The 26,701-nt window shown below is 29.6% G+C and overlaps 6 protein-coding genes across 8 annotated transcripts; 3 read left to right on the top strand and 3 right to left on the bottom strand.

The window, feature by feature from the left end:
* Positions 1 to 294: 294 nt before the first annotated feature.
* Positions 295 to 7,190, bottom strand: LOC140664030 (N-acetylgalactosaminyltransferase 6). The gene is made up of 2 exons (XM_072888717.1): positions 6,645 to 7,190; positions 295 to 5,898 (listed from the first exon to the last, which is right to left on the bottom strand). The coding sequence occupies exons 1-2, from the start codon at positions 6,837 to 6,839 to the stop codon at positions 4,276 to 4,278; spliced, it is 1,818 nt and encodes a 605-aa protein (XP_072744818.1). The 5' UTR covers positions 6,840 to 7,190; the 3' UTR covers positions 295 to 4,275.
* On the top strand, positions 1,997 to 10,528 carry Hao (Hydroxyacid oxidase). The gene is made up of 8 exons (XM_072888722.1): positions 1,997 to 2,130; positions 2,388 to 2,539; positions 8,583 to 8,838; positions 9,255 to 9,383; positions 9,502 to 9,634; positions 9,914 to 10,030; positions 10,196 to 10,307; positions 10,395 to 10,528. The coding sequence occupies exons 1-8, from the start codon at positions 1,997 to 1,999 to the stop codon at positions 10,460 to 10,462; spliced, it is 1,101 nt and encodes a 366-aa protein (XP_072744823.1). The 3' UTR covers positions 10,463 to 10,528.
* On the bottom strand, positions 10,061 to 12,161 carry LOC140664036 (sentrin-specific protease 8). Its single transcript, XM_072888725.1, has 3 exons — positions 11,708 to 12,161; positions 10,854 to 11,607; positions 10,061 to 10,405 (listed from the first exon to the last, which is right to left on the bottom strand). Exon 2 carries the CDS (start codon positions 11,601 to 11,603, stop codon positions 10,890 to 10,892), a length of 714 nt encoding a protein of 237 aa, XP_072744826.1. The 5' UTR covers positions 11,604 to 11,607; positions 11,708 to 12,161; the 3' UTR covers positions 10,061 to 10,405; positions 10,854 to 10,889.
* A 945-nt stretch (positions 12,162 to 13,106) lies between these two features.
* On the bottom strand, positions 13,107 to 17,562 carry LOC140663859 (F-box only protein 21). The gene is made up of 9 exons (XM_072888375.1): positions 17,187 to 17,562; positions 15,981 to 16,247; positions 15,456 to 15,903; positions 15,220 to 15,350; positions 14,969 to 15,122; positions 14,560 to 14,748; positions 14,247 to 14,330; positions 13,627 to 13,900; positions 13,107 to 13,504 (listed from the first exon to the last, which is right to left on the bottom strand). Exons 1-9 carry the CDS (start codon positions 17,345 to 17,347, stop codon positions 13,374 to 13,376), a joined length of 1,839 nt encoding a protein of 612 aa, XP_072744476.1. The 5' UTR covers positions 17,348 to 17,562; the 3' UTR covers positions 13,107 to 13,373.
* An 89-nt stretch (positions 17,563 to 17,651) lies between these two features.
* Positions 17,652 to 19,898, top strand: LOC140663860 (uncharacterized). Of its 2 annotated transcripts, none has more exons than XM_072888377.1 (5): positions 17,652 to 17,784; positions 18,184 to 18,485; positions 18,594 to 18,734; positions 18,806 to 19,073; positions 19,165 to 19,898. In XM_072888377.1, exons 2-5 carry the CDS (start codon positions 18,253 to 18,255, stop codon positions 19,708 to 19,710), a joined length of 1,188 nt encoding a protein of 395 aa, XP_072744478.1. In that variant the 5' UTR covers positions 17,652 to 17,784; positions 18,184 to 18,252; the 3' UTR covers positions 19,711 to 19,898. The 2 variants fall into 2 exon arrangements, with proteins under 2 accessions (XP_072744478.1, XP_072744477.1); XM_072888376.1 differs by lacking the exon at positions 17,652 to 17,784 and adding an exon at positions 17,823 to 18,077.
* Positions 19,899 to 20,290: 392 nt separating this feature from the next.
* Positions 20,291 to 25,309, top strand: LOC140663378 (U4/U6.U5 tri-snRNP-associated protein 1). 2 transcript variants are annotated; one of them, XM_072887478.1, is made up of 11 exons: positions 20,291 to 20,622; positions 20,716 to 21,164; positions 21,314 to 21,442; positions 21,579 to 21,998; positions 22,139 to 22,286; positions 22,427 to 22,701; positions 22,769 to 22,856; positions 23,000 to 23,198; positions 24,362 to 24,548; positions 24,659 to 24,813; positions 24,966 to 25,309. In XM_072887478.1, the coding sequence occupies exons 1-11, from the start codon at positions 20,460 to 20,462 to the stop codon at positions 24,991 to 24,993; spliced, it is 2,241 nt and encodes a 746-aa protein (XP_072743579.1). In that variant the 5' UTR covers positions 20,291 to 20,459; the 3' UTR covers positions 24,994 to 25,309. The 2 variants fall into 2 exon arrangements, 1 of the variants encoding a protein (XP_072743579.1); XR_012046275.1 differs by lacking the exons at positions 24,659 to 24,813; positions 24,966 to 25,309 and adding an exon at positions 23,368 to 23,492 and having other exon boundaries at positions 24,362 to 24,450.
* The last annotated feature ends 1,392 nt before the right edge of the window (positions 25,310 to 26,701 follow it).

Here is a 26,701-nt window from a genome sequence, read left to right as displayed (position 1 = left end):
TATTTGACAATTTGATTTGAATTATATGATTAATTATATTTAATAACAATCTGTTAAGAATGACATAGAAAAATGTATAATTTTTCGAAATTACTTATTAAAATACTATCATAATTAAAAACTTATTAAACATTAATTTATCCTTTGCAAAGAAGAAAGACAATCGATGTATTCATTATTACTTAGAAAGCGCATATAAAAAAATAATCGATATTATGTAAACGCAACAATTTTATCTTATCATATACGACCAAACTGCTACTATACAGTAACATTAACTTGTACAGATAACTGTGTTATCTGTAGCAAAAGTTTAAGAACAGTCAGTTGTCTGTTAACGATCGTGATGAGCAGATGAAGACAGGGAATTATTCGGACGGTAAGTTTTCTCGATTTTATTCCTAGGAAAATTTTCTAATACGATTGATACGACAAAGCAGATTCATTCGTTATTTGCAAATACTTTTGACACGTATCGCTGTGTATTGCGTTATCAATAAAAATAAAACTGCATAATCAGTTAAAAATGATTGTAAATATTTACGATAATGCTACGCTGCAGCACGATACTATCTACCATCATATATAAAGTATAAAACCTATTATAAATTATAAATCTATCTGTTGATAATATAATAACTCTTTTTGTGTGAAATTTCTACATAAAATGATCATATCGGTACAAAAATTATAAGATGAAAACACTTATTTAAAATATTACTTGTTTATCATGTTAGAAAGTTTTTATACTTCACAAATTCGTTCAAGAGCGGACATTAAAAGCAAAACAAAATCATAATAAATATTGAATTATCATTGATAGTGTGAATATTTTAATAATTTATGCTTAATTTGTCTAAATTCCGTTAATTCAATATTTATTGTGATTTTGTTTTGATCTTAATGCTCTCGAACATATTTGTCAATACAAAAGGAACCTTCTTAACTTTTTTATCTTTTATTTTATCTCAGAAATATATTAGTATACATAAACCTATTATATTTTTACAACGTTCCTGCAATATTGCTGCAAATTTATCAAAATGTTGCAATTTTGTGTCTTTGTAATATCTTTGTGATAAACCGCTCGTAAAAATCATAATGTAAAGATTCTGTGCTATACAAGGCCGGATCTACAATTTTGAAAGCTTCCCTACTTTTAATATTAATATTATTCGTATGATATTGTGGCTTTTATTGATAATTTTTAAGAGGCCCCATATTTTTCCAACATTATTTTATCTTATCTAGTAATATTTTTTTTCGGTGGAAAGCAAAAAAAAGTATTACAATTATACATGCAAGAATTACCAAAATTTCAAAATAGTCTACAATAAAAAAAATTTTATTTCAAATATCAATTTTATTAAAAAATAATTTTTTTTATTCTTCGATAAGGCCCCTTATGTGAAGCTACAGTGTTATATGTAGTTTATATGCAGATCCAATATTTATGGTATATGTATAGTAATAGATTATTACTATACATCGACTAACAATAAGCCGTTTTCATTTAATTATGAGTATAAATTTTCAGAAGTAAAATACGTTCCGGCTATCGACACAATAAAAATAAAAGTACTTGAATTTATATAATCATTAAAAAATTTAACCTTTTTTATATAAGATATTTTATATATAATTATGTAAGATTATTATCTTCAACATGATTATAATTAACGCAATTTATTGGTTCCTCTTTTATATGCACATCATATATATTATGTAACATTATTGAATGTTTGCAGCAATATTACGCGTTATGTGCTATTTTATTAAGTATCAAACTCTTTCTTTTTCTTCTCTCTCTCTTTCTTGATAAATATCAATGATCTTATCTGTGTAAAATATTTTTAAAATAATTATATCGATGCAAATTATAAAACGAGAACATATGTTCATAAACCTTTCAAACGCATTTTTTCCAAGACAAACTATCATAACAATACTTTTGTTACAGATTGCAACGATATTAATATCATTTAATCACACTAAAATGACAGCGTACGTGTGTGTCGAGGATTACGAGAAATATGCTCTGGAACATTTGCCTCCTTCCGTGAGAGATTATTACAAGAGCGGTGCCGGAGAGGAATATAGCGTAAAATGGAATAGGGAGGCTTTCAAAAAGTATAAATCTAAAAATACAAAAATTTTCAAGAGAGAGAATTAAAAGAGATAATTGCAGATATTTGATGGAAAATATTTATACAAAGTTGTACATATGTACAATCTATTTAGATATTTGTATTGCACCATTTTTTAAATAATACTTTTATGTAAAAAGAATATATTAATAATATGTATATTTTTTTTTCTAACATGCAACTTATGATGATTAAATTGCAATGACTATTTAATTTTTAATTACTTTCAATTTCTCGAAGTTATAGGATACGTCCTAGATTTTTGCGAGATGTGTCTAAAAGGGATATAAGCACGATAGTATTAGGACACAAAGTTTCAATGCCCTTGGGAGTCGCACCTACCGCGATGCAACGTATGGCACATCCCGATGGAGAATGTGCTAATGCAAGGGGTAAGTAGGCATTTTACAAATATTTGTTGAATATTAATGTCAGCGTAAGATTGTTGACTGATTAGAATTATAACTTTATTGCGCATATTCGTTCCTTTATCATTAAATTGATACTCTTACATTCATCATAAAATATATATATAAGGATTTAATACAAATCTCTTTTTTTATTAAAATCATATATAAATATATTATAAAAATAGTCGTAATAATGAAAGATTAGTTCAAATATACCAAAGATCACAGACAGTTAACAACAATATACTCTTCTATAACATCCATTTACCACTTCATATTTTGACAAAGTCTGTGCTCAAACATAAACAAGTATATATATATATTGATGAATGTAAAGAAACTAAATTATATTTCAAATGTTCTTGTTTATTCTTATCATAGTATCTAATAAATGCATTTGCGATTTTGATCAGTTTTGAGTATATTGCAGAATAACTTTCAGTAACAAATGATCATACTTTTCTACGTGTTTTATTGTAAATTAGAACAAAAGAATTTTTTGAGAGAAGACCATAAAGTGTCTCCAGTTTCTCTACTCTAAAGATATATTTTAAAATAAACTTAAAATATATGCAATATTTTAAGATATACTAAAATGCGTGTTTTTTATAGTTTGTTGTAATAGATTTTTTTATTGTAAAAAAATATCTCGTATTTCAAGTTATTCTATAATTTACTCATGATGCATTGAAAGTGGGGAAACAATTGTATATACTTTCTGGCTAAAATAAACTACTTATCGTTAGATAAAAAAAAATAATTCATAATACTTGTTTATACATAGAATATATAATATATATAATATATATATAGAGCAATGGAAAGAATTATATGATTATCTGGTTAGGTGAGTTACAAATATTACAAGCTATTTTTTCGAAAACTATTAGAGATAGCAATTGTTCTCTTTAAAGTTTTTGGGTTTAATAGAATCTTTTGTGATCACTATATATATTGTCCGCTTTCCCCCTCACCCATTAATAAGAAGAAATTCAAAACATTTAGAAGAAAAGAAAACCTTTATTTTCCTTAGAGGTTTTGATTGTATATATTTGATTCTATATATTATGTACACATCCTAGTTTTCCAGAAGTCTAGATAATTTTAACAAATAAAAGAAAAAATTTTTTTGCCATCTTTCATAATTTTCGAGAAAATAATATGACAAGTTATGCAACTCGTCATTCTATATAAATTTTCGATTTCTCTCATTGTCAGTAGACTAATTAAAATTTTGTTAGTTTCGCTTCAATAACTTACATTATAATATAAACGAAATATATCAGTCTTACTTAATAAGCAATATTTTTTGAAAGGATTAATATCTACCATAATATTTTTTCATTTGAGCGATTTTTTTAAGTAAAAACTTAAAATATTAAGATTATTATGATATATATTGTATTTCTGCATATGGCTATATGTAATGTAAGGCACGATAGAGCGCTTATGTGATATGTAGATACATCCAATATGAAAACGCTTACTATCCAATCTATATCTAAAGGAACGAAAATCTCGTTTTACACTACATGCAAAATTAATATGATCGTACGATGATTCTTATCTGTCGTCAATCTTCAATTCAAGCGCGATATGTTATTCAAATCGAAATTTGTGATGACTAGTAACTAGGAATAAAGGGATCGTTCTTTTCTGTACGAATAGAAATCCAGCCTACCTGTCTAAGAAAATGGCAGTACAAGGGAGGAAAGAATTCACTTGAGCTTGGGTCCTATGTTGTCCCAATTATTAATGGCCTTCATGTTAACCTGTTCTATCCGCCACTTCTGAGTGGGCGACGATTTATCGCACGCGGTCACGAATACTCTCTTGCTGCCTGGATCGGTGTCTAGGCATCTGGACGAATAGCCGTGTTGTAACCACTGTTTTTCAATGTCGTAGCGCCACAATTGATTACCCTGTTTTCCGTGGCAAGGATACAAGCTCACAGGCGCCTTCTCCTCGCCTCGGGACACATCCAAACAATCTGTGCGATCTTTCGGCCTGATATCCTTGTGCCACGTTAGTCGGAATTCTTGTTCACCCGACACTTTCGGATCGTCCTTCACGCAAGTATCCACCACGACAAGCTCGTCCCTCTTCCGTTTTTTCGAATCCAAACATAACTCGGTTGCGCCCATGTTTCTGATCTCTCCATAGGCGAAGTCGTCCGGCTCGATGGGCGGGTAAACTTCCACGAGATCGAAGGCTATGTTCTCGATGAACCAGTTGAACGGTTTACAGTGTAATTTCGCGCGTAGAGCCTTCTGCTCCGATAAATCTCCTGGATCTAGCGCTCGCAAATGTGGCCGTCTCTTGTAGATGTACTCCGCGTATTCGTCCATCCACACTTCGGCGACTCTCTTGTAATTCTTTCCTAGGAAATCGCCACGACCGGGATTAGGGAATGGCGGAAACTTACGGTAAATGTGGCCGACCCTGGAACACGGTGCATCGTACATTTGTCCGCCACACTGCCATATTTTAAAGGATAGTTCGTACTGTTCGCCACCCCATATATCCAAACCAGGATCGTAACCGCCCAACTCCCAGAAGAATTTGGCACTGATAGCGAACAGACCGCCTGCCATTATGGGACTCTTGAACGGTTCCGCGGGTCTCTTCAAGTCTTCCGCAAGTAGCGGAAGTCGTTTGTAATATAACTCCCAATCGAATGCTCCTCGGGCACCTTCATCTTGCGCTCTGTATTCGAAAGTCTCGTATGCTATCACGTCGATGAATGGACAAACGCAGGTTTTATAATTTTGTGCGATAGGCTCTAGCAATGGCGGCAGCCAATTGACGTTAGCTTCGCTGTGTGAGTCCAAGAATACGAGGACCTTTGCTTTTGCCGCCTTCGCGCCCGCCAATCGACCTCTGATTAATCCCGAACGTTTTGCTAATCGTACAATCGATACTTTTGGCAAGTGCTGGGCAATGTAGCCGTCTAATTTCTTCTTTAACTCCATTTTCGTGCTGGCATCGTCGACTAATATAATTTCCTGCAGGAGAGAAGGCGGTGAGCGATTAATCACGCTCCAGCAAGTTCGCAATAACGTACTGAAGTGCTCGTTATGAAAAGATACTATCACAGAGACTGGATCTAGGTTTTTCAAGTATTCCTTCTTCTTACAATCTGGATGGCGAATGTCAGGCACTGAACGATTCATTGAGATCTCATCACTGAGAGCGGCATTGAATCCATTTACTTGATACAATTTTTCTTTTCGTGCATCGAGGGACGGCGAAAGAAAAGCTGGTCTTCCATGTTCTCCCATTCCCGTTCGCTTCTCCTCCTCCTTAATCTTCTCGTAGTCATGCCAATCGATTTTGTCATCCTGTGAAACATATAAAAATCAATAATTAGAAATAAAGTAATATTGTTATTTTATAATAGACTCATTTTTTTTTATTTATAAATATGTTTATATAGTTTAAAATTTCAAAAAATATTTTCGGATAATTCTCAGTTTTTTCTTCATTTTTAAAAATACTACAATAATTAAAAAATGACAATGGTCTATGATATGAAGTATGTTTAGCAAAAAATGAAATTTTTATTATCATAAAAAAACTAATAATTGACTTTAGGGCACGTGATAGCCTTCATACGTTCCTGACTATTAGGAATGCAAGAGAAACCATCAGATTTGCAATCAAAACTCGTTTGCTAATTGTAGTAGAAAGTGGATTTCCAAGACGTTATAGAATTCTATAATCCTCTCATAATCGGCGTATCATATCGATGCGATGTTTCTAACGCGAAATAAATATCTATCAACATCGATAAAAAACACGATAATTGATAGACTATATACTGATAACTGATAAGATTCTTTTTCTTGTCTATATCAAATTGAAACCATTCAATTCAAGTTACATACCAATTTTAATTCTTCACTAGACAATTAACATGAAATCTAGTCTGGCTTTTTTTGTAAAAGAAAATTAAATTCGATAAAATATCAGTTTTTTATATCTACTCGCGAGACGAATTAAAGTCCATTTAGCCGCGACGTCTCCAACAAAACTGAATCCGTAAATGTCAGAAATCGCGATCGACTTCAATTCCACCTGTCCGTACCTGATCCAGATGATGTTCGTCGTTTCCTCGACTGTTTCCCGGACCGATGGCAACTTCCGCTGCCAGTACGTCAAGCGGCGTCGAGACCTGACGATTAGGTGACGACCGCATATAACGAAACACCACGATGGTCAGGAACACCGTGAGCACCGCCAGGAGGAGGAATTTAATTAGGCTGATCACGTTTCGTCTCATCTTCGCGAGAGAATCATGTCGCGGACCGGCTTCCCGAGGATGGACTTAACCTCGACTTCTCACCTCTCCTCGTGTACGTGGCGGACAACCTCGCCACGACGTGACAACGTCATTTGTTCGCTGCGGTCGGCGACCGAAAAATTTCACTTCCTCTTCTCGGTCACAGTATGTGTCTCGATTTTAGCGTCTCGATGGATGCGATATATCCTGATAAAGAGTTAGCGTGATACATACAAGCCACACAAACGATAAAACAATCACAACACGCGCAACTGCCACGCGATGACTGAAGAGATTGGAAATTGGAAACTGGAAACAGTGCGTTGGATGTTGGACTAGGCCGGTTTTATCACGCATGCGCGAGGAATGGTAGTTTGATTATAAAAGGACTCTTTACTCCACCGTTTTAATATAAAAAAATTATTGAATTTTGTATATAGAATAGAAGTGTAAAGTATTTACTTTACTATTTTTGGCTTCTATAATTTATCCTTTTCAATTTTATAAGAATTATTTTAATATTTTACAAAAAGAAAGAAAAAATGCAATTCCATTTACATATATGGACCTTTTTATAATAAAATTAAATAAACGCTTATTTATTTTATTATCGTATGGATGAAAAAACCAGACTGATTTAACATTAATCAGAGATCGTCCAAGGATCTCTCTCGCGTGCGTTCTCAAGGAAAAAAACCCGTTTTTTTCATTGCCATCATTTTTACGTGTGCACATTCTCCTTTGGCGCATTTTCGTGCATTCATGCGATTTTAACGATTTCCACCGATCGGCATCAGTCGAAATAACATAAATGCCTGCTAAATACAACGTAATTTAAAAAAAATTATTATATATATATATATAGTTCATTTACATATCTGAGGTGCATTCGTTCGCGAGATATCTTTGGCAAATCTCTGATTGAATGGAAAAATATTTCTTACCGAAAAGAGAATTTAAGTAATCATTGTTTTGCAAACAAATTTCGCGGATATTGTTCTTTTTTAATGAACATTTAACCCAAAATATCTTCCAATAATTCAATATTTTCTAATATTAGTTAATATTTGAAGAAGAGTGATACAAATAAATTTTGATTGATAATTATATAGAATGTATAAACTTTTGATTTTTCTATATGAAATGCCTGTATGAATAAAATGATACTTTAAATAAAAATTAGATTGTTTCTCTTTCTCTCTTCACATATATTAACTATAAAAAGTTAACTTATATTTTAATTTAGTATTTATAAAAAGATTAAAGATCAATTTAATATTTACATTATTTAATATTTAAAATAAAAATCGTCTGTATTGCATATGTAACTAATATATACAGTAGTATGTGAAAGAAATACAATTTCTGTTATTCTTTAGAAAGAGGTCACTCAACAGGTGTTATGAGATGTAATGCATGTAATAACAGATCGCATGTTGCATATTGCTCGCGTGATGTAATATCATACAGGTGAAATCGGTTGGATATGTATTAAAATTAGTTCACAAATAGCGCAGTATAACTGACATGCAATATAGCGTTACGAAAATTATCGAAAAAAAAATAAATTAAATCAATAAATAAAACTAAATTCAATGTAATTTAATTATTCTTTTACAAGATAAAACAAGATTTAAATATAAAATAAAATTAATAAAATTAAATTAAATCGAGCTATTATCTGTCAAATTATTCGAGCTATTTTTACGACAATATTTACGTTACCTTTTTATTGATTTGCAGCTGCTCAGGCAGCAGGAACAATTTTTGTTCTTTCGACGATATCGACGAGTAGTATAGAAGAAGTTGCAGAAGCTGCTCCGGACGGTATAAAATGGTTTCAGCTTTACATTTATATCGACAGAAATGTTACCTTGAATTTGATAAGACGTGCTGAACGTGCCGGTTTCAAAGCACTGGTTCTTACTATCGATGCGCCGTTCTTCGGTGATAGACGCGCTGATGTGAAAAATAAATTCGCGTTACCAAGTCACTTGAGGTACCTGATCCGCATATATTATAGATAGAGAGAGTTGTGTAAATGTAAATATCTAAAAAATGTGCAAAAATACATAATTATACATAAATGATAAAAGTTATAGAATAAACTTTATACTATTAATTCTAAAGAGTACAAATAAAGCAATGTAGAATTTTTAAAAACAAATTATTTTCCACACTTCTTATTTACCAAAACTATTTTATTAAAAAAAGCTAACTTATACTTTTAATTCGGTATTTATTGTATAAAAAGATCAAAAAAGATCAATTTGATATTTTGCATATTTAAAATAGAAATCGTCTGTATTGCATATGTAAAGTATATAGAAGTCTCTATTATGTACTTTAGATTTAAATAAAATTTATTATAAGCACACAAAAACGTATACATATTTATATGTACATATTTTTTAGATTTGCAAATTTTGAAGGTGAATTAGCACAACGAATAAATGATGCAAAAACTGGTTCTGGCCTTAATGAATACGTTACCGCATTATTCGATCCATCCCTGTCATGGGAAGATGTGAAATGGCTTAAAAGGTATTACTGCTGATAAAAGTTTTCTTATCTTGACATACTTGGGATAGATCTCTTCACATTTTCACATTTAACACGTTGAACAAATCATACAAATAATATTCTAGTCGACTTATTGTAGAACTACAACACTACCGATAATTCTTAAAGGAGTTCTAACGGCAGAAGATGCACATTTGGCCGTGAAAAATGGGGTCGACGGCATTATCGTCTCGAATCATGGTGCACGTCAAATAGACAGCGTTCCAGCAACGGTCTGTTTATAATTCTTACTGAAAAAGTTGTAGAAATTTACGAGAAAAATTTTGCATGATGAAAAGATACGAATATTATATATTTCAACGACTGTATATATAAAAAATTTATGTTCGATAATTATGTCATTATTTTTTCAGTTTTAAAAGAAATAAGAATATAGCAAGCATTGATATATATAATGTATATACCCAAATTTAAAAAAAATATGAATCAAATTAATTAAATCACTAAATATTTATTAAATATTTATTTAATTAATATTATCATATTCGCAGATTGAAGCTTTACCTGAAATAAGCAAAGCCGTGGGAGATCAAGTCGAAGTCTACATGGACGGCGGAGTGACTCAAGGTATCGACGTATTAAAAGCCTTGGCATTGGGCGCAAAAATGGTATGAATGATAAAATGATTTACATGAAAGTATTTGAACAGTTTTGTTTAATTATAAATCAGTATCGTGTTGTGTTGAAATGTGATTTTTTTTTAATCACTGCAAAAATTTCTTGCTTATACTTTTTACATTCATCAATTGATTGTGTCCGTTTTTTCTTCTCAGGTATTCTTTGGTCGACCGATGTTGTGGGGCTTGACGTACAATGGCGAAAAAGGTGCCAGCGAAATTCTTGAACTGATGAGAAGAGAAATCGATCTAGCATTCGCATTAACTGGCAAGTGTCAAAACGTAATTTTTAATATCTCTTAATTTATAGCTTTGTTTTCAATTTAGTAAAGTTTTTTGCAAACGTTTTTTCCAGGCTGCGCATCCCTAAAAGATGTTACACGTGATATGGTAACTCATGCATCATACTATAGCCATTTATAAAAATAGGTTTGTTTGTTCATCACAATATTAAAAAATATAATATTGCAAAATTTCTATACATAATGCTAATAAATTTTAATTTCCTAACATTTTTATATATATAAAATATTTATATATTGTGCATTATAAACGAGCTTCCATAAAATATAGTTGTTATATTTTTTATATAAACTACATACCTAATAATAAGAATAAATACATATTATTATTCATATAATTATAATTATTTTTGTATTCTATTATAAATAAAATTTTTAACATTTGACAATGCATCAAATTACAATACACATAAATGTCAAGTAAAGATTAATCTTGAGATCAAATATGTAACCTGTTTACTATATTAACTGTGTAACAGATTTATTATATTATCAAAGTAAGATGTAATTACCTTAATTATATTTTAAATATTAATAGAACAATCCTGTTATTCATCGTTATATATATTTCTTAAATCTTGAATCAATCCTAATAAATCCAGACGCTTTTTTGAAACCATTTCTGTAACTATACTATAATTACAATCCCATATTTTCAAACCGTTTAAAATATTTTTGGATATTATATCTGCTAAACATAAGACATATAAGCCACAATCATAGCCATTATTTTGTTGTGGACAATCCATTTCAATGTATCTTCTCTCCTGCTTATCAAGAAAATATTTGATTATATTTCTAGCAAATTTTTCTGCGATAAATCTGTTAATACAACTTGATGAATCATAATGATAACATATTTCATCATTGCGAGAATATATCAACAAACTCCAATGTGAACCACCTGGCTCATTTCCTTCACAGTCATTTAAAGGAAAGAATATAAAATCATAACTTGCCGCTTCTATAGGCTCAAGAAATATATCGTACTGCGAAGGGCATTCTTGCATTTTTAATAATTGAGTCACTGCAGGATCGATAAATAATAACTGCTTCTTATTATCCTTCTTATATTGTTGATCCAAATATTCAAAATAAAATCCTATCACAATGTCGTTGAGCCATGTGTCATTTCTCTCCAATAACGCGGCATCCGATGCTCTCACCACATAATTATGATAATTCAACACAATATTATTATCTTCCTCTAGATTCACCATAACATCAGCTTGTAAGTCCTTCGACAATTCAGGCAAATGCATAATACTGAAATCAGAAATTATTCAAAATCTATTATAAATTTTCATTTTATGAAATATAATTATAGAAAATAATTTTTGCATCAAATATTTCAAATTAAACATACATCAAGATGAACGGAATTCAGAATAAAATAAAATCATATGCGTCTGTTTCTTAATTTATTATTGTCTCTCCCTGTTAGAATACTCTTCTGTATTACTTTCTCTTCCAATCTTCCGTCTTATTAACCTATTCTTCTACAATAACGTATACATATTTTTGAATATAACCACATTTCAGAAACTTATGTCACTCATCTCTGCTAACGTTCTCACTTCTTTTACGTTTTCGTCTAACACCAACGGCCACAACTGTACATCGGTGATAAAATCGAAACACTATGTATCGACCGCGATATCTACGTTTCAGGTAATGCAGCACTACTGCCTTATTAACATAGGATATGTTCAAATACCGAGCAGTCATCGGAATAAAAAAAAAAAAAATAAATACATTGAACATCAAACTTATAATTTTAGAGAACTCAAAACTGTTAATTTTTAATTTCTTCTTCTATTTGATTAACTCGACGGATGTATTTAAATATTAAAATTTAAAAACTCTTGTGATAAGATACTTTTAATTATTAAAAATTGTCAAATAATCTATTATTACAAAAATGTGCAAACTTATTTGAAATCTTATTGTATATATTAAATTTATAAGAATAATTTATGCAATTATTAATATTACTTTTTTTTACAAAGGAAACTGTCAAAAATGATCTTTCCATTTTCCACCAACAAAATTGATTGTTTACAAGATCTATCTTTGCGTGTCACGATCACTGCACGTGTTGAGTATATGTACGTTCATCAACATTTTTTACTAAGTATTGAAAAATGTCATAATCGCAAATGTGTTTATACATAGAAATGATTAATTTGTTGTCATTTTTATATCGATGTTGTATTTAAGTGACATTGAAATGCATGTGCGAAACATTTTATGAATGACCTACTGATAACTAATCTTTTCATGTAATTTTTGAAGGAATTTATAATGAACAGCATATATTACTTAAAAACAACTATGTGTTTTTCTTTATACCAATTTCCTGAATTATTACAATTTAATTAATATATTAATTAAATCAATTAGTATAAAGAAAAACACATAGTTGTTTTTAAGAAAAAAATATGCAGCTTCTCATTGCAAATTTATTCAGATTACATAAACAAAAAGAAAAAATTAGTCATTAACATGTTATTTACAAAACTATGTTTTAAAGTATATATTAACTTATAATTAATATATAACTAATATAAAAATAATTAATGTAAGAATAAATACATAGCAGATATATTAATACATTAATTATAAGATATAATTAATATATTAATATATCTCTACTACATATATCAAAGATAGTACTACATTAAATATATAAATTTACTTTAATTTCTTACTTTAAATTATTTTATTTATTATTATTTACTTTAATTACTTACTTTAAATCTTTCTATACAAAAAATCGTATATAAAGTTTTCTTGCGATGTGCACAAGAAATAAATGAAATTGAAGGTACCCTCATATTATCAATCATATTCAGTAAATTATAAATATCGCACTTATTCACTTTTTATCATTATTTAGTTAATTATTCTGATACCTGATATAAATATTTGTCCAGCAAAAAGTATAAATTTTATAAGGTTTTTTGTCTAAGTATTATATCTTGATAAAAAAATTTAAAATATGATTAGTTTTGGTAGACATTCGAGTCTTATCACAGATCACATGGATAATGTTTTGCCAACATCTCATTTGGTACATAGCAATTTTCTTCAAATTTACAAAAATATCGGCCAATCTCTTTGTGTTTTATCCTACCCGCAAGAGATTTCTTCGCTATAGCATCTATCAAAAAAATACTCTTTTATACATTTATGTAAATAAGATATTATAAAAAATGTACAAAATGCAATATACAAATATATCTACAAAATATAAAATGTAAGATTTTCATAATTTGTTTATACCTTCGACGACGTAATATGCTTTATCTTCTTCGCAAAAAACTTTGTAAAACGGTTGCGATAGAGTATTGGAGCCAGGAACAGGACAGTTATATAAAGGTCTGCATTGCTTCCATTCCATTTCCACGTGCGAATTAAACTCCTCGTCCCATCCAATAATTACACCTGTTAAGGAGCGAGATGTGACTTTATCGTGACATGTCACAATCATCCCAATCCTAAACATCATTTCCTTTGTCCTTTGCATTTTTCTTTGTATTATTGTTTTATTGCAAGTCTAGGAAAAAAATGCAGATTAATATCAAAACTTAATATCTATTTTGAGACAAGATACTTTCAAAAGTTCATAATAAATAAAATTGATTTTGTATCAGCTTTAAGCTTATTGATAATTAGTATAATTATAATTAATCAAATCACTTTGTAAATATATCTGATATATAAGACATTCATACCAACCCTACTGAATTTAAGAAGTTACATATATATTATAAAAATAACATTATACTTTAGAACTTAGATTGTATATCCCTTTGTTAAATATGAATGAAAAATTCTTTAAACAATCGCTTAACTCAAATAAATATTAATGATATGATTATTATAATTATAATATATATTACCGGTCTTTCTGTATATTCCATGAATTTATCCAGTAGCATTTCGGTGCGCCTTACTTCTGCACATTTAATATTCTTACAGTTATTCTGTAAATATGATAATTATAAAATTTATTTAAAAATATTCTTTTGCAACAGTGACTTTATTAATTTGCATGCAGGTATATATATATATGACAACATGCTTCTACAATATACAATGTTTATTAAAAAAAAAAAAAAAAAAAAAAAAAAATTAATAGTTTTATAAAATCTAGAAACTTTTTTCATTTATATACAATTTATTTCACTATCTATACATAATTCATTCGTTCACCTGTATTTCAGTCAATTTAGCTGTAAGGTCTAATAAATCCATATGATGCTGTATGTAGTAGCGACCTAACTGCGCAATCGTGTCTATATTATCTGGTTCTACTAGATGTTGAAGCTCTAGTAATGAGCGCGTTTTTGTCCTTTTATTATGATTTACTCTTTGCAAATAATTGATCATCCGCAATATTACCTTAAAACAAAAATATATGAAAATAAAGATAAAATTTATAAGATAAAAAACACTACTACTTTTTCTAATTATCTATAAAGCATGTTTTATTGATCCAGTATAAATTTGCTAATATCTGCAACTAATTATTAACTTAATTATCTTCTATTTTTACTAACTGTTACTAAATTAATAGATGTTCTATATATACATACATATATATAAATAAATAATTGCCAACCTCTGTAGGACTAATCTTGCTATGTGCATTAAAATTTTTTATAGGACACATCTTAGCACCACGAATTCTGGGACAATCGTTCCTGCTTAGAATAGATCCACAATGTAAAACATCAATATAGAAGTAGTCTTCAGCCTCAGGATGTGTTGTATTACTATAAGCACAATAAGAATATATATATATATATATATATAAAATAAAAGCTGAAAAGAAAAAGTGAGATGTTTTGAGAAAACTAAAATTATGCTTACTAGCTTGACTTCCAACTTAAAAAAAAGTGACTTGGGAAAGATATTAAGTCACAACGTATGCCAAGTCTTCTTGCCACACTTTGGAATATTATTGCCAGAGATACAGTATTACCGATTTTTTTTTCTAAAACCTGCAATTATAAATCACAATAAAAGAAGTTAACAATTATGAAACATAACAAGTATAAAATTATTAACAGCATAATAATTAAAATGTATCATAATTTATAACTTACAAAATCTATAAGAGTATGTTTTTGACTGATCATCTCGGGATTCTCAAAAAGCCAAGTTCCAGAAAAACCTATTTTATCGAATAAAACCTTTCGAAGTATATCTATAATCTGTTTTCCTTCTATGTTATCCCATTGATTATCATCAATATTATTATGTTCCCAAAAGGAAAATAGTTCAGCAGACGTCGAGAAAATTGAATGTGTGGGATGTTCTTTTTTAAGACATTCTAATACTTGCTGTGCAATGTTTGCTAATGATGCTTTTATATGAGAGTAAGAAACATGTTTTCTGGGTTGATACCATTGAGCTACAATAGTAGCTGCCTGTTCTAAAAGCTGCTGTTTTTCAGGGTAATTTACAAATTTTTGCCATGTACTCTTTAGGCGGCATTGCTGAATGTATCGAAGAAGTTTCTTGATATAATATCTATGAGTCAAATTAGAATCCCTAAAAAATATGCATATTAATTGTATAATAAATCTAGTTTTTGGTCTAAAATATTTAAACAGTTCATTAAATTTTACCATGAAAATTGCGCAAAGAAACTTTTTATCTCATCTATAAGAAAATAATAATTCATGTCATGGGCACCCTTATCTGGATGGAACAATGAATCGAAATCCTTCATGTCACTATTAGATAGATCATCCTTATAATAGTGCATTTCAGACATTTGCATCACATAACACCACAATTCTTTCCTACATTTTATACTTGCTTTTATTTCTTTTTCAAAATTTACAAGTTCTTTATATTTTTGTTTATCATAAACTCTTTTCATATCAGGCCATCTAAAATTAAACCAAACAATTGATATTTTATATAATTCTCTGAATATATAATGTTATAATATTCAGAGATATAAAGTTATATATTTCATATACAAATTAGAAAAATTATACAAAATAATAATCTTCTTTCTAATATACAAAAATATATTTAATATAAATGAATAAACAAAATATAACATCAATATATAAAATTCATTTATATTGAGATGTAAAATGATTGCTATAGTAAGGAGGGGGGACAAGATTGTGTCATAATGAGAAATCTAACAAGGAAATTACAGTGCAATTATCATTATACATATATGATCAAGTTTATCGATGAGATGTCCTTGTTTGTGTAGTCTGAATAAAAAATATGAATTAAATATCATTTACCATTATGTTTAACGAGCAACTTAACAAGAAAATTGTATTCAACTTGCAAATTGTATTTTTCTAATCTAATCTATCTTATTATTTGCTGAATTCAATGGAAACTCAATTCTCTTATACATATGGAAGTCTAATATCGAGGGGTTGGTCACTAACAGTTATAATGTACAAAAATTACCCTTTAATACGGATTACTTAAGATTACTCTTAAATTATACCTCGGATTACTTAAGATTACCTAATAGTATCTCAAATTAAAAATAAATTTTGAAAAAGAAATTTTACTTTAAATTATTTTAACGCTAAAGATTATTTAGATTTACCAAAAATAACCTTGGATTACCCAAAATTTTGCTGGGATTGCCGCTGAATTACCTAGCCCTTGTACAAAAATTACCTCAGTGACCAATCCCTCGTCTAATATTCGATAGATGAAAAATACAATTTGTTATGTTGTGTCAAATAAATTGAAGAAATAGATAGAAGGATACAAAATATTTTTTTAATGTATATAATGGATTTAGTACAAGCTACAAAAATATTATAAAAGGACGAAAAAGATAGTACCTTTGATAAAACTTCTTTTGCCAAAGTATGTTGTCGTCATTGATCATGCCTTGGAAATGCTTACATGTGGAGGCAAAGCTGACAACGTCCTTAATATTGATATTGACATTTGCCAGGATGATGCTGATCACTTCACCGGACAAACATATTATCGTAGCCATTGCGATGTGTTTGACAAAGTGCGCAAAAATGTTCGCACGTCCTCGTTAATCCGTGACGGACGTGTATCTATATATGTTACCGTCATATGACTAATTACGTATCACGCGTAACACTTACAATTCGAACGTATGTACAACAATTACTAAATATTTGAAATTTACTATTTATCATACATACATATATATCCGTGCGTCACTCAATGTCATGGATATACAAAATACATAGATGGGAACTCTTAAGTCGAGTTTTAGGTCGGCCTAAGATTCCATTCAGCCAATCAGAGTCGTTGACAAAGTATGCATGCAAAAATGGTGAGAAAAATCTGTCATTTTTTTACTCCAACTTTGCTGCGACTTTTGCACCTTTCGCCCTTCGATGTAGCAACTTGACGTTTTTATCGATACACAGGGTATAAAGTTCCACACAACAGAATCAGGTTAAAAAATTGCACTTATTTGTTAATGTTATATAATTTATACCAAATATGCATTATCTAAAATCCAAATTATTAGACACCACTTGCAATACTTGTTTGTAAATCTAGTGACTTTATAAAAACGGACATTTATGAATGCCGACATGTGTATTTTATGTCCATGGTTTGGAAGTTCATAATAATAATTAGTTTGACAGCTGTTTGATTTATTATGAATATTAGGTTGACAGGATGATACAATTTTTTTTCTTATTGCGTGATAACATTGCTAATTTTTCCCAGAATTAATAGTGGTAAATACATAGATGTGATAAATTGCAATAATAATTTGTGTGTGTGTGTGTGTGTGTGTATACACATACACACACATAACATTTTGAAGTATTTTAATAATTTCAGAATTCAAGATAGAGATTCTCTTTCTCTTTATTTTACGTGTTAACACTAGACAGATTATATTTTTTTAACATGGAAGTGGATGTTGCGCTAATGTGTGTTGTAAGGACTTTCCTTGAACCTTCTTCTTACATTTATGAAGATGAAAATGTGAGCATTCTACAGTTAATTATGGAACAAGATTTATTAGGAATTATGGATACTGCTTCTATGACAAAAGACTGTCGACGGATTCCTGAGGCTGAAGATTATGTCGAACACATAATTCCATCACTTAGCAATGCACAATTCAAATCTCACTTTCAGTATGTATTACTGTTATTACATATTTGTTGTTGTATGTTATCTTGGTAAGAATTAAAAACTTATCGCATTTTGTTCATATCATTTAATATGTATTTTTTTGATAATAGGATATTACCATCAACATTTGAATTTATTCTGGATGAGATTGGAGAGAAACTAACTCGTACTACTGATGGAAATGAAATGGTACCTGCAGATAAGCAACTTTTATTAAGTCTGTGGCGTTTTGCAACTACAGATTCATATAGGCAAGTGTTGTAATCATCTAGATCACTATGAATAATGTTATATATGAAAAAATATTTTCTTTTTATTCTAGTTCTATAAATCAACGATTTAATGTGGGCAAAGGCACAGCAGTAAGATCTGTGCGACGCGTTGCTAGAGCATTACGTGAACTCTCCTCAAAATATATTGTATGGCCCACAGGAGATAGAATACAGGAAATTGTACAAGGTTTTTCTTGCGCAACTAATTTTCCTGATACCATTGGTGCTATAGGTGCTACCCATATTAATATTCCTTCATCCAAGAACAATCCAGAGACTTCTGTAAATCAGAAGAGTCATTATTCAATTCAGCTTCAAGTAAAATCTTAATAATATTTTTATTGTGAAGAATATTAATTTATTTATAAATAATTAACAAAGTATGATTTTTGTATTGTATTCTTTGTAGGCTGTTTGTGATCACACAAAATTGTTCACACATGTTTATGTGGGAAATATAAGTTCGGATCATGATGCTAGTTCTTTCCACTTATCTGTTCTTGAGGAATATATTAGTGATTCCAACAAATTTCCAAATAACACACATTTAATTGGAGATGCTGTGTATGGACTGCATCAGCATCTTATGGTTCCATATTCTGATAATGAAAATCTCACAAAGCAACAAGGGAACTATAATTTATGTCATTCTTCTGGTAAAATGATCATTAAACAAGCATTTGCTCTTTTAAAAGGACGCTGGAGAAGTCTATTACACGTTCTGGCAATAAGTCGCATGGATTTTACATCTGATCATATATTGGCGTGTTGCGTACTACACAATATTTGTTTGCTAAAAAAGGATGAATTGCAATTACAAGAGCAAACAATTGTTCTAGACACGGAAGAAACAGAACTGCAAGAAGAAAATATAGAATATAATGATAATGATAAAAATGTTGCGGAAGCCAAACGGAACAATATATGTGCTAAATTATGTATGAGAAATGTATGAATAGTGGTTAAAATGTTCTTGCGTGAGTGTGCGTGTGCGTGTGCGTGTGTCGCGTACATATATATATATATACATATATATATGTGTACGTATAGCGCATGTTTATATAATTAGAAATTATACACATAAATGCAGTTATAAAATATACGAACAAAATATATTACATTTTTTACTATAATAAACTTTTTAAAACAAATTATAAATGAAAATTTATGACCGCAGTTTTCTCGTGAATGTTTTCTTTCAAAAAAATTAGCGCCATCAATGTTGCCAACTTTATGCAAGAATGCACCCTAAATTACGTGACTATAGACACGTTCTACTTGACGTTTACAGCGCTTGTGAAATCATTTTATCTTTGTCGTTCATCAAAAGTTGAACAAAGACAGATGATGCTCGCGAGCGTTGAGATTATCAAATGGAACGTAGCACGTAGCCCCCCCCCCCCTGTAATGCATGGTGGTGTTCCAAAATTTACTTCTTGGAGTAGAATAGTGTTTTACCAATCCTGGATCAAGAAAATTTTGTCCTACATCAATCAATCAAATATTCAATTTTACTTCAAGGAGTACATTTTAGAACGCAACTCTGAAACACGCATATTGTAATTTAACATGGCGGAAATGTTGCATTCACACAACTCAATAGTGTAGTGATTTTAATTATAATCGTATAATAACGGGCGTGATTTTAATTATAATCGTACAATAACGGGCGATAAATTCTACGGCGGCTAATAAATCGTCAATATGGGCTCCAACAAACGTCATAAAACCGAGAAATCTCGCGACGCCAAGAAAAAGCGTCATCGCAGTCGTTCTAGAAGCTACACACCCGATCGTGAGAAATCCGAGAAGCATAGGCATCACAAAAAACACAGGAGGAAAGAGCGCAAGGATTACGACAGCGATGGTATGAAATTCGGTTCAAACAAAGTGTTTATATACAAGCTTCATTATTATATATTACACAAGTATAAGATATTTTTTTTCCTCTCGTTTCCAGTTGAGATTGTTAATGCTCCACCACCGCCGAAAATATCAAAATTATCCCACCCATCAACGCCTCCACCACCGGAAATTTCTAAACAGCGCAGTCCATCTCCTGCTAAAGGTGGAGCGTCACAAACTTCATTATCTATTGAGGAAACTAATAAACTTCGTGCAAAGTTAGGCTTAAAGCCTTTAGAGGTTGATAATGCACCGAAAGATGATCCTAATATAATAAAGGATGATTTGGGAGAGTTTTATCATAAACCTGCACCAAATAATAATGAGAAAGTAAAGGCACAGAAGTTAAGAGAAAAGAGAGGTACTCAAAAGGAAAAGATACAAATTGAAGCAAATTTGGCAAAGGTAAAATCTTTAGGGGAGTGTGACTCTGATGATGACACTCATGCATGGATCACTAAATCTAGGCAATTGGAGGAAGAGAAAAAGAAAGCAGAGCAAAGGGTAATGTTTTGATATTTTTCATTATACCTATGTTAAATTATTAGTACTTTATATACTCACATATACATACATATTTATTTTATACAAAAGTTTTATTAAAGTCAGTTTATATATTGTATAATAATTTTATAAAATTATTTTAATTTAAGGCAAAGATGTTAGATCAATTGGATGAAGAATTTGGAATTGGTAATTTGGTTAGAGAAGAAATACATACTGCTCGTAATGCAGCATATACAGAGAAAGATTTGAAAGGCCTTAAAGTTGAACATAATGTTGTAAGTATAATATTAATAATTATTATGAATAGAGTTTGATTGTATAAGTAAATTTATATATGTATAAAAGTTTTGTAAATTTAATGTTTTTTTTCTACACTTGTAATAAGTTTTAAGCAAGCAATATTTTTTATAGGAAACATTTGAAGAAGGCAAAACTGTAATCTTAACATTAAAAGATCAAGAGGTATTAGATAAAAATGCTGATTTACTTGTAAATGTTAATATGATAGATAACGAACGCTACAAGCGTAGTGTTTCAAATAAACTTAAAAAACCTACATATGATCCATATGCTGATGAAAATTTTGATGAATATGGATTCCCGAAAAATAAAGTCTTGGAAAAATATGATGAGGAAATTGATGGCGAGAAAAAGGACAATTTTGTATTGGGTACTAATAATGCAGTAGAACTGAAACGACGTCAAATGGAAACAGTGAAGCAACGTTTGGCAAATAAAAAGTTAGAAACACTACAGATGGTAGAACCGAAATTAGCAAGTGAATATTATAATGAAGAGGAACTTGCAAAGTTTAAGAAACCAAAGAAAAAGGTAGAAAATTGTTTTCTTACACTTTTATATGCAATACTCGTGGAATATTAAGTATAGTTACAGAATACAGTTATATATTTTGAATGCTTTTGAGAAACAATATTCTATGATATATTATGATATAAAGTTTATGTTTTCAGATTCGGAAAATTAGAACAAAAAAGAAATTTAAGGTCGATGATTTGGTACCTGTTGACAATGATTATCTTAGAGATCTTGGAAGTAGGAGAAGGAAAAAACCAGAAGATTCTAAGGATAATGATGCTTTAGATATCGACGATTTAGAAGGTAATTATATAATCAAAGATATTTTATAATTTTATTTTAAATAGATTGATTTCTTTGAATATTAATTATTTGTAAATTGTGTAACATTCTCTCTGCCTTCTATTTGATTTATTAAAATTTTATACAATTATTGCTAATAGCCCCTGCAGAAGATCTAACTGGAATAAAACTGGAAGAAGATGATAAAGAATTGGAGTTACAACTGGCTTTAAAGAAAGCACAACGATTGAAGGAAGGACATTCAGCTAGCATCCATAAAGCTGTCGAAACAATAAAGCAAGATATTCTTAACTCAGAAGAGAATCAGGTTGGAAATATTGTTCTTAATTCTACTGCAGAATTCTGTAGAACATTAGGTGATATACCCACATATGGACTTGCTGGAAATAGAGAAGAAAACGGACAAGAACTTATGGTATGCTAAATGTGAAATTATTTAATATTTAAATATTTTTTTAATCATTTTAATTAAAATGTTGCAGGATTTTGAAATGGACGGAATTAAAGATGAGCCACCTGCGAACGAAGATGAAGACGATGGTCGTGGCGCTTGGAACACAGTACATTTAGGTATTTTGTCCTATGTTGATGTTAAATACATCATTATAGATGAATATAAAACTAATATATTTTTGAGAGAAAGAGGAACGGAAAGAAAATTTATTTTTATATATAATTAACGTGTTTTTCTAATGTGAATTCTATGTAAATAGATGAAAACACTTCGGAACCAGTTGTGATGGAAGCGGCAATTTTAGACGCTGAGCCGTCACTCGGCCACGGGGTAGGTGGAGCTTTAAAGTTAGCTATGAGTAAAGGTTATTTGCAGAAAGAAGATAGCAATCGGCCCTCAGCGTCACGATTTGCGCATCTGCAAGCTCAGAATTATTCAATAGAGGATAAAACATATGGGTAAGTAAATCATCATATTATCGCGATTCGATCTAAGATAATTTCTTACCTGTTTCCAATATAAGTATATATTGCGGAGAAAAAAACATGTAAGGAATGATTCTTACGTCGAAAGCGCTTCCACAAGTATTGTGTTAGACAAGTCTCTAGTGAATTTCTGAACTGTCAGTTAACAGTTTTAAATAGAGCCCGGAAATCGGTGCTCGGAACGGGTGATCCGCTACCACTACAAGAATTTACCGCTTAATTGGAGGCGATAACAGATGACCTGAGAAGAGAGTAGGATTTGTTAAGGTATGTTATGCGATTCAATTGCTGCGAATCGTGCTAAGATTTTAGACAGAAAAGTCCATTTGGACTGTGGGAAAAACCAAGAATTACAGAACTGTTAAATTGAAGAACTATCAACATCACGATGTATGTTCAGAAAATTTTTTTTTGTCTTTGTACGATTTAGTTATGATCGTTTTATACATAACTATAGAGCTTGCATGTGTTTAATATAAATCAGTATAATGGACCATTTTATACAACAAACTCAGTTATTCAATATTTAAATTGTGTTTAACGTTTTCGAATATTTGAATAAATCTTTAAATGAATATAAGAATGATAAAAAAAAGAAAGATATATATATATATATATATATTTTTTTATGTGCATAGAGATTACTATCCGTTTTTAAATTTTATACTATTATATAATACAATTTATTTATTACTTTTACTTATATTTATACTAAAACATGTGCATTAAAAGTGACAACATAACAATTAAATAATTTAATATATTTGAAAATTATGTATCAGAAAAATGTAATTTATATTATTTTCGTGAATTTGATAATTGTTACTTACAGTAAGTAAAGTAACTTATTTATTTTAGTTCAATTGCTCGTATAATATATTTTGAGGACTTATAATATATTTTGAGCAACATTTGTAATCAAGACTTATTGATACTGGTAGTGGACACAAGTTTCAGAACACCGCATTTCAAGGGCTTTGATTTTTATCTTGCTTCTGTAACATTAAGGCCTAATTAAATGAGACAATAACAGAATACAATCACGTTTCTAGCTATCTTTGAAGAAAATGGAACAATTGATAAGGAATTCATAATTTGAAATGTCGCTTTGCTCGTTCATGTATTATTTGTTTCAGGGATGATGATAAATTCGGCAGAAGAGATCGTTTTAACGGACCGACGTCTGATTTTAAGGAGAAGGAAAGTTTCAAGCCAAATGTGAAGCTTGAATATATCGATGACGACGGACATGTTTTGAGTGCCAAAGAGGCTTTTCGATATCTATCGCATAAATTCCATGGGAAAGGTCCAGGGAAAAATAAGGTTTTTATATTAAATTCTAGAGGCTAAAAAACATTATATATACATGCTTGTTACATTGTAGCATTTTAAATCAAGATTGAATTGTAATAATTCTCCAATGTGTATTTTAGGTGGAAAAAAGAATGAAAAAAGCTGAACAAGAAGTTTTAATGAAGCGAATGTCTTCAACAGACACACCTTTAGGTACGCTAAATTTGTTGCAAGCGAAACAGAAGGAAACTCAATCACCATACATAGTGCTCAGCGGCAATAAACAGATGCAAACGTAAGGATACTAAATAAATTTATGTAATACAATTTAGCAATTAGAGTATATCAATATATATTCTATATACATTATGCTTTTTTTTTTAATTTTTTTCTTTTAATCATAGTGCATATTAGTGGAAATTCTAATGTAATAAATATTCTTTCCAGGACTAGTATAGCCAAAACAAAACATTGAAGAATAAATATAAACAAGGATGAAAATTGTATATAATCTTACATATATATTTCTTTGAAATAAAATTCAGTTGACACAATTTCACGTAACAAGGATTGTTATCAAGAGAAAAAATTTTGTAATTTTTTTAATCATTAATTGTGGATTAAATTGTGTCTATGATAATAAAGCAATTCGTCAGAAGATTCATGTGCAGGTTCAGTTTTAAATTTGCACAATTTATTTGGTTATGTATTGTTGAAAAAATAACAATGACAGAAAGAAAGTAATGATTTTATAGATATTATTTTACAATAAAGCATACTTCGCAAATTATGAATGCATTTTTTGATTAATAAATATGTTTTACAGTATATCTCTAAAAAAACAATGAAGAAAGAATTAAAATGAAAAAAAAAGGAAGAGGATAATAACGAATTATTTTGCTCAATCAGTTGCCATAAATGGAAAGTGATTTTGTATATTGCTCTTTTAATTAGTATTATACATTGTGTACTTTATAAATCAATTTTCATTATATTCGATATTTTTATCTATTTAATCTTTATTGTAATAAGATTAGCAAGTCAACAAAAAAAAAATTGAAAATCTATATATTACATATTTCTTGGCTCACATCAATACTAATACAAAATATAGTCTATTCTAACAACATTTACGATAGCAATAAACAATGGAACATATACAATACCTTTATTTTCGTCGTAAGATGTGATTATACTTGCATTATTGTTATAAATTGACACTTATCTACAGTGTTACAAATAATAATTAGTCTATTAATAGAATATTACAGGCTCAAATACTACAAAATATAATTTTATCATATTTATGGATATATCTCTATTTCCTAAATATCTGTCAAAATGTTTAGCAATTTTAAATATCTTTTATGATGATTGATTAACACTTTCGCTAGTTTACAACATTTTTGATATGAATGTTACATGTTACTAACGCTATTTTCTTACTAACAATGGTAAAACTTCCTCACTATAAAGAACAGAGCGAGTATATACTGTTAACTATCCCTGATATCACAAGGCTTGTTTTGTGCAAAAATAGTAATACTTATATAATTCTTTGAATCTTACAGTGCATAGCAGCCATATATTAATGGCTTTCATAAATATATATATTTTTCAATGACACAGCTGCGTCTATGCGTATGTGTATGCAATATATATATTAATATGCAAATACCTATATATAACTATGTAACTAAATCGTTTTTATTTTACTATACAATGTTTATTCTAACACAGAGAAAGTTTGGCACTTTCTTTGGCAATCTGAAACTGGTTATGCACATCATCTTTTAGTACCTTATTTCGATATTTATCTTATTTTCTGGATATGAATGCATTCTTAATGTATTAAGGTTTTAAGTATTTATTTGTAATGGATTGAATTTACTTGTGATGGGGGATTCTCTGTCATTTATCTGTATGATATATATTTCCAAATATAATCTTAAATACATACTATATTTTAGTATGTTGGTTAATTCTCACAAGTTGTAAAAATGATATCAGATCTCAATAAAAATTAAAAAAACATTTTTTCTCTTCATAATTAAACAAATTAAATAAATTAGTTGTTTTTAAATTTTCCTGTTCAAAAACGCGCAGAGATAAATAATTAAATTATAGAGATCACATTAAGTTCTCTACTTACCAATATCGTTTTAAATACATATTTTTTATGA

The sequence above is a fragment of the Anoplolepis gracilipes genome, chromosome 3, assembly GCF_047496725.1.
Source record: "Anoplolepis gracilipes chromosome 3, ASM4749672v1, whole genome shotgun sequence".
Taxonomy (NCBI): domain Eukaryota; kingdom Metazoa; phylum Arthropoda; class Insecta; order Hymenoptera; family Formicidae; genus Anoplolepis; species Anoplolepis gracilipes.
Note: the sequence above shows the minus strand (reverse complement) of the source record. Positions and strands in the feature narration are given on the sequence as shown.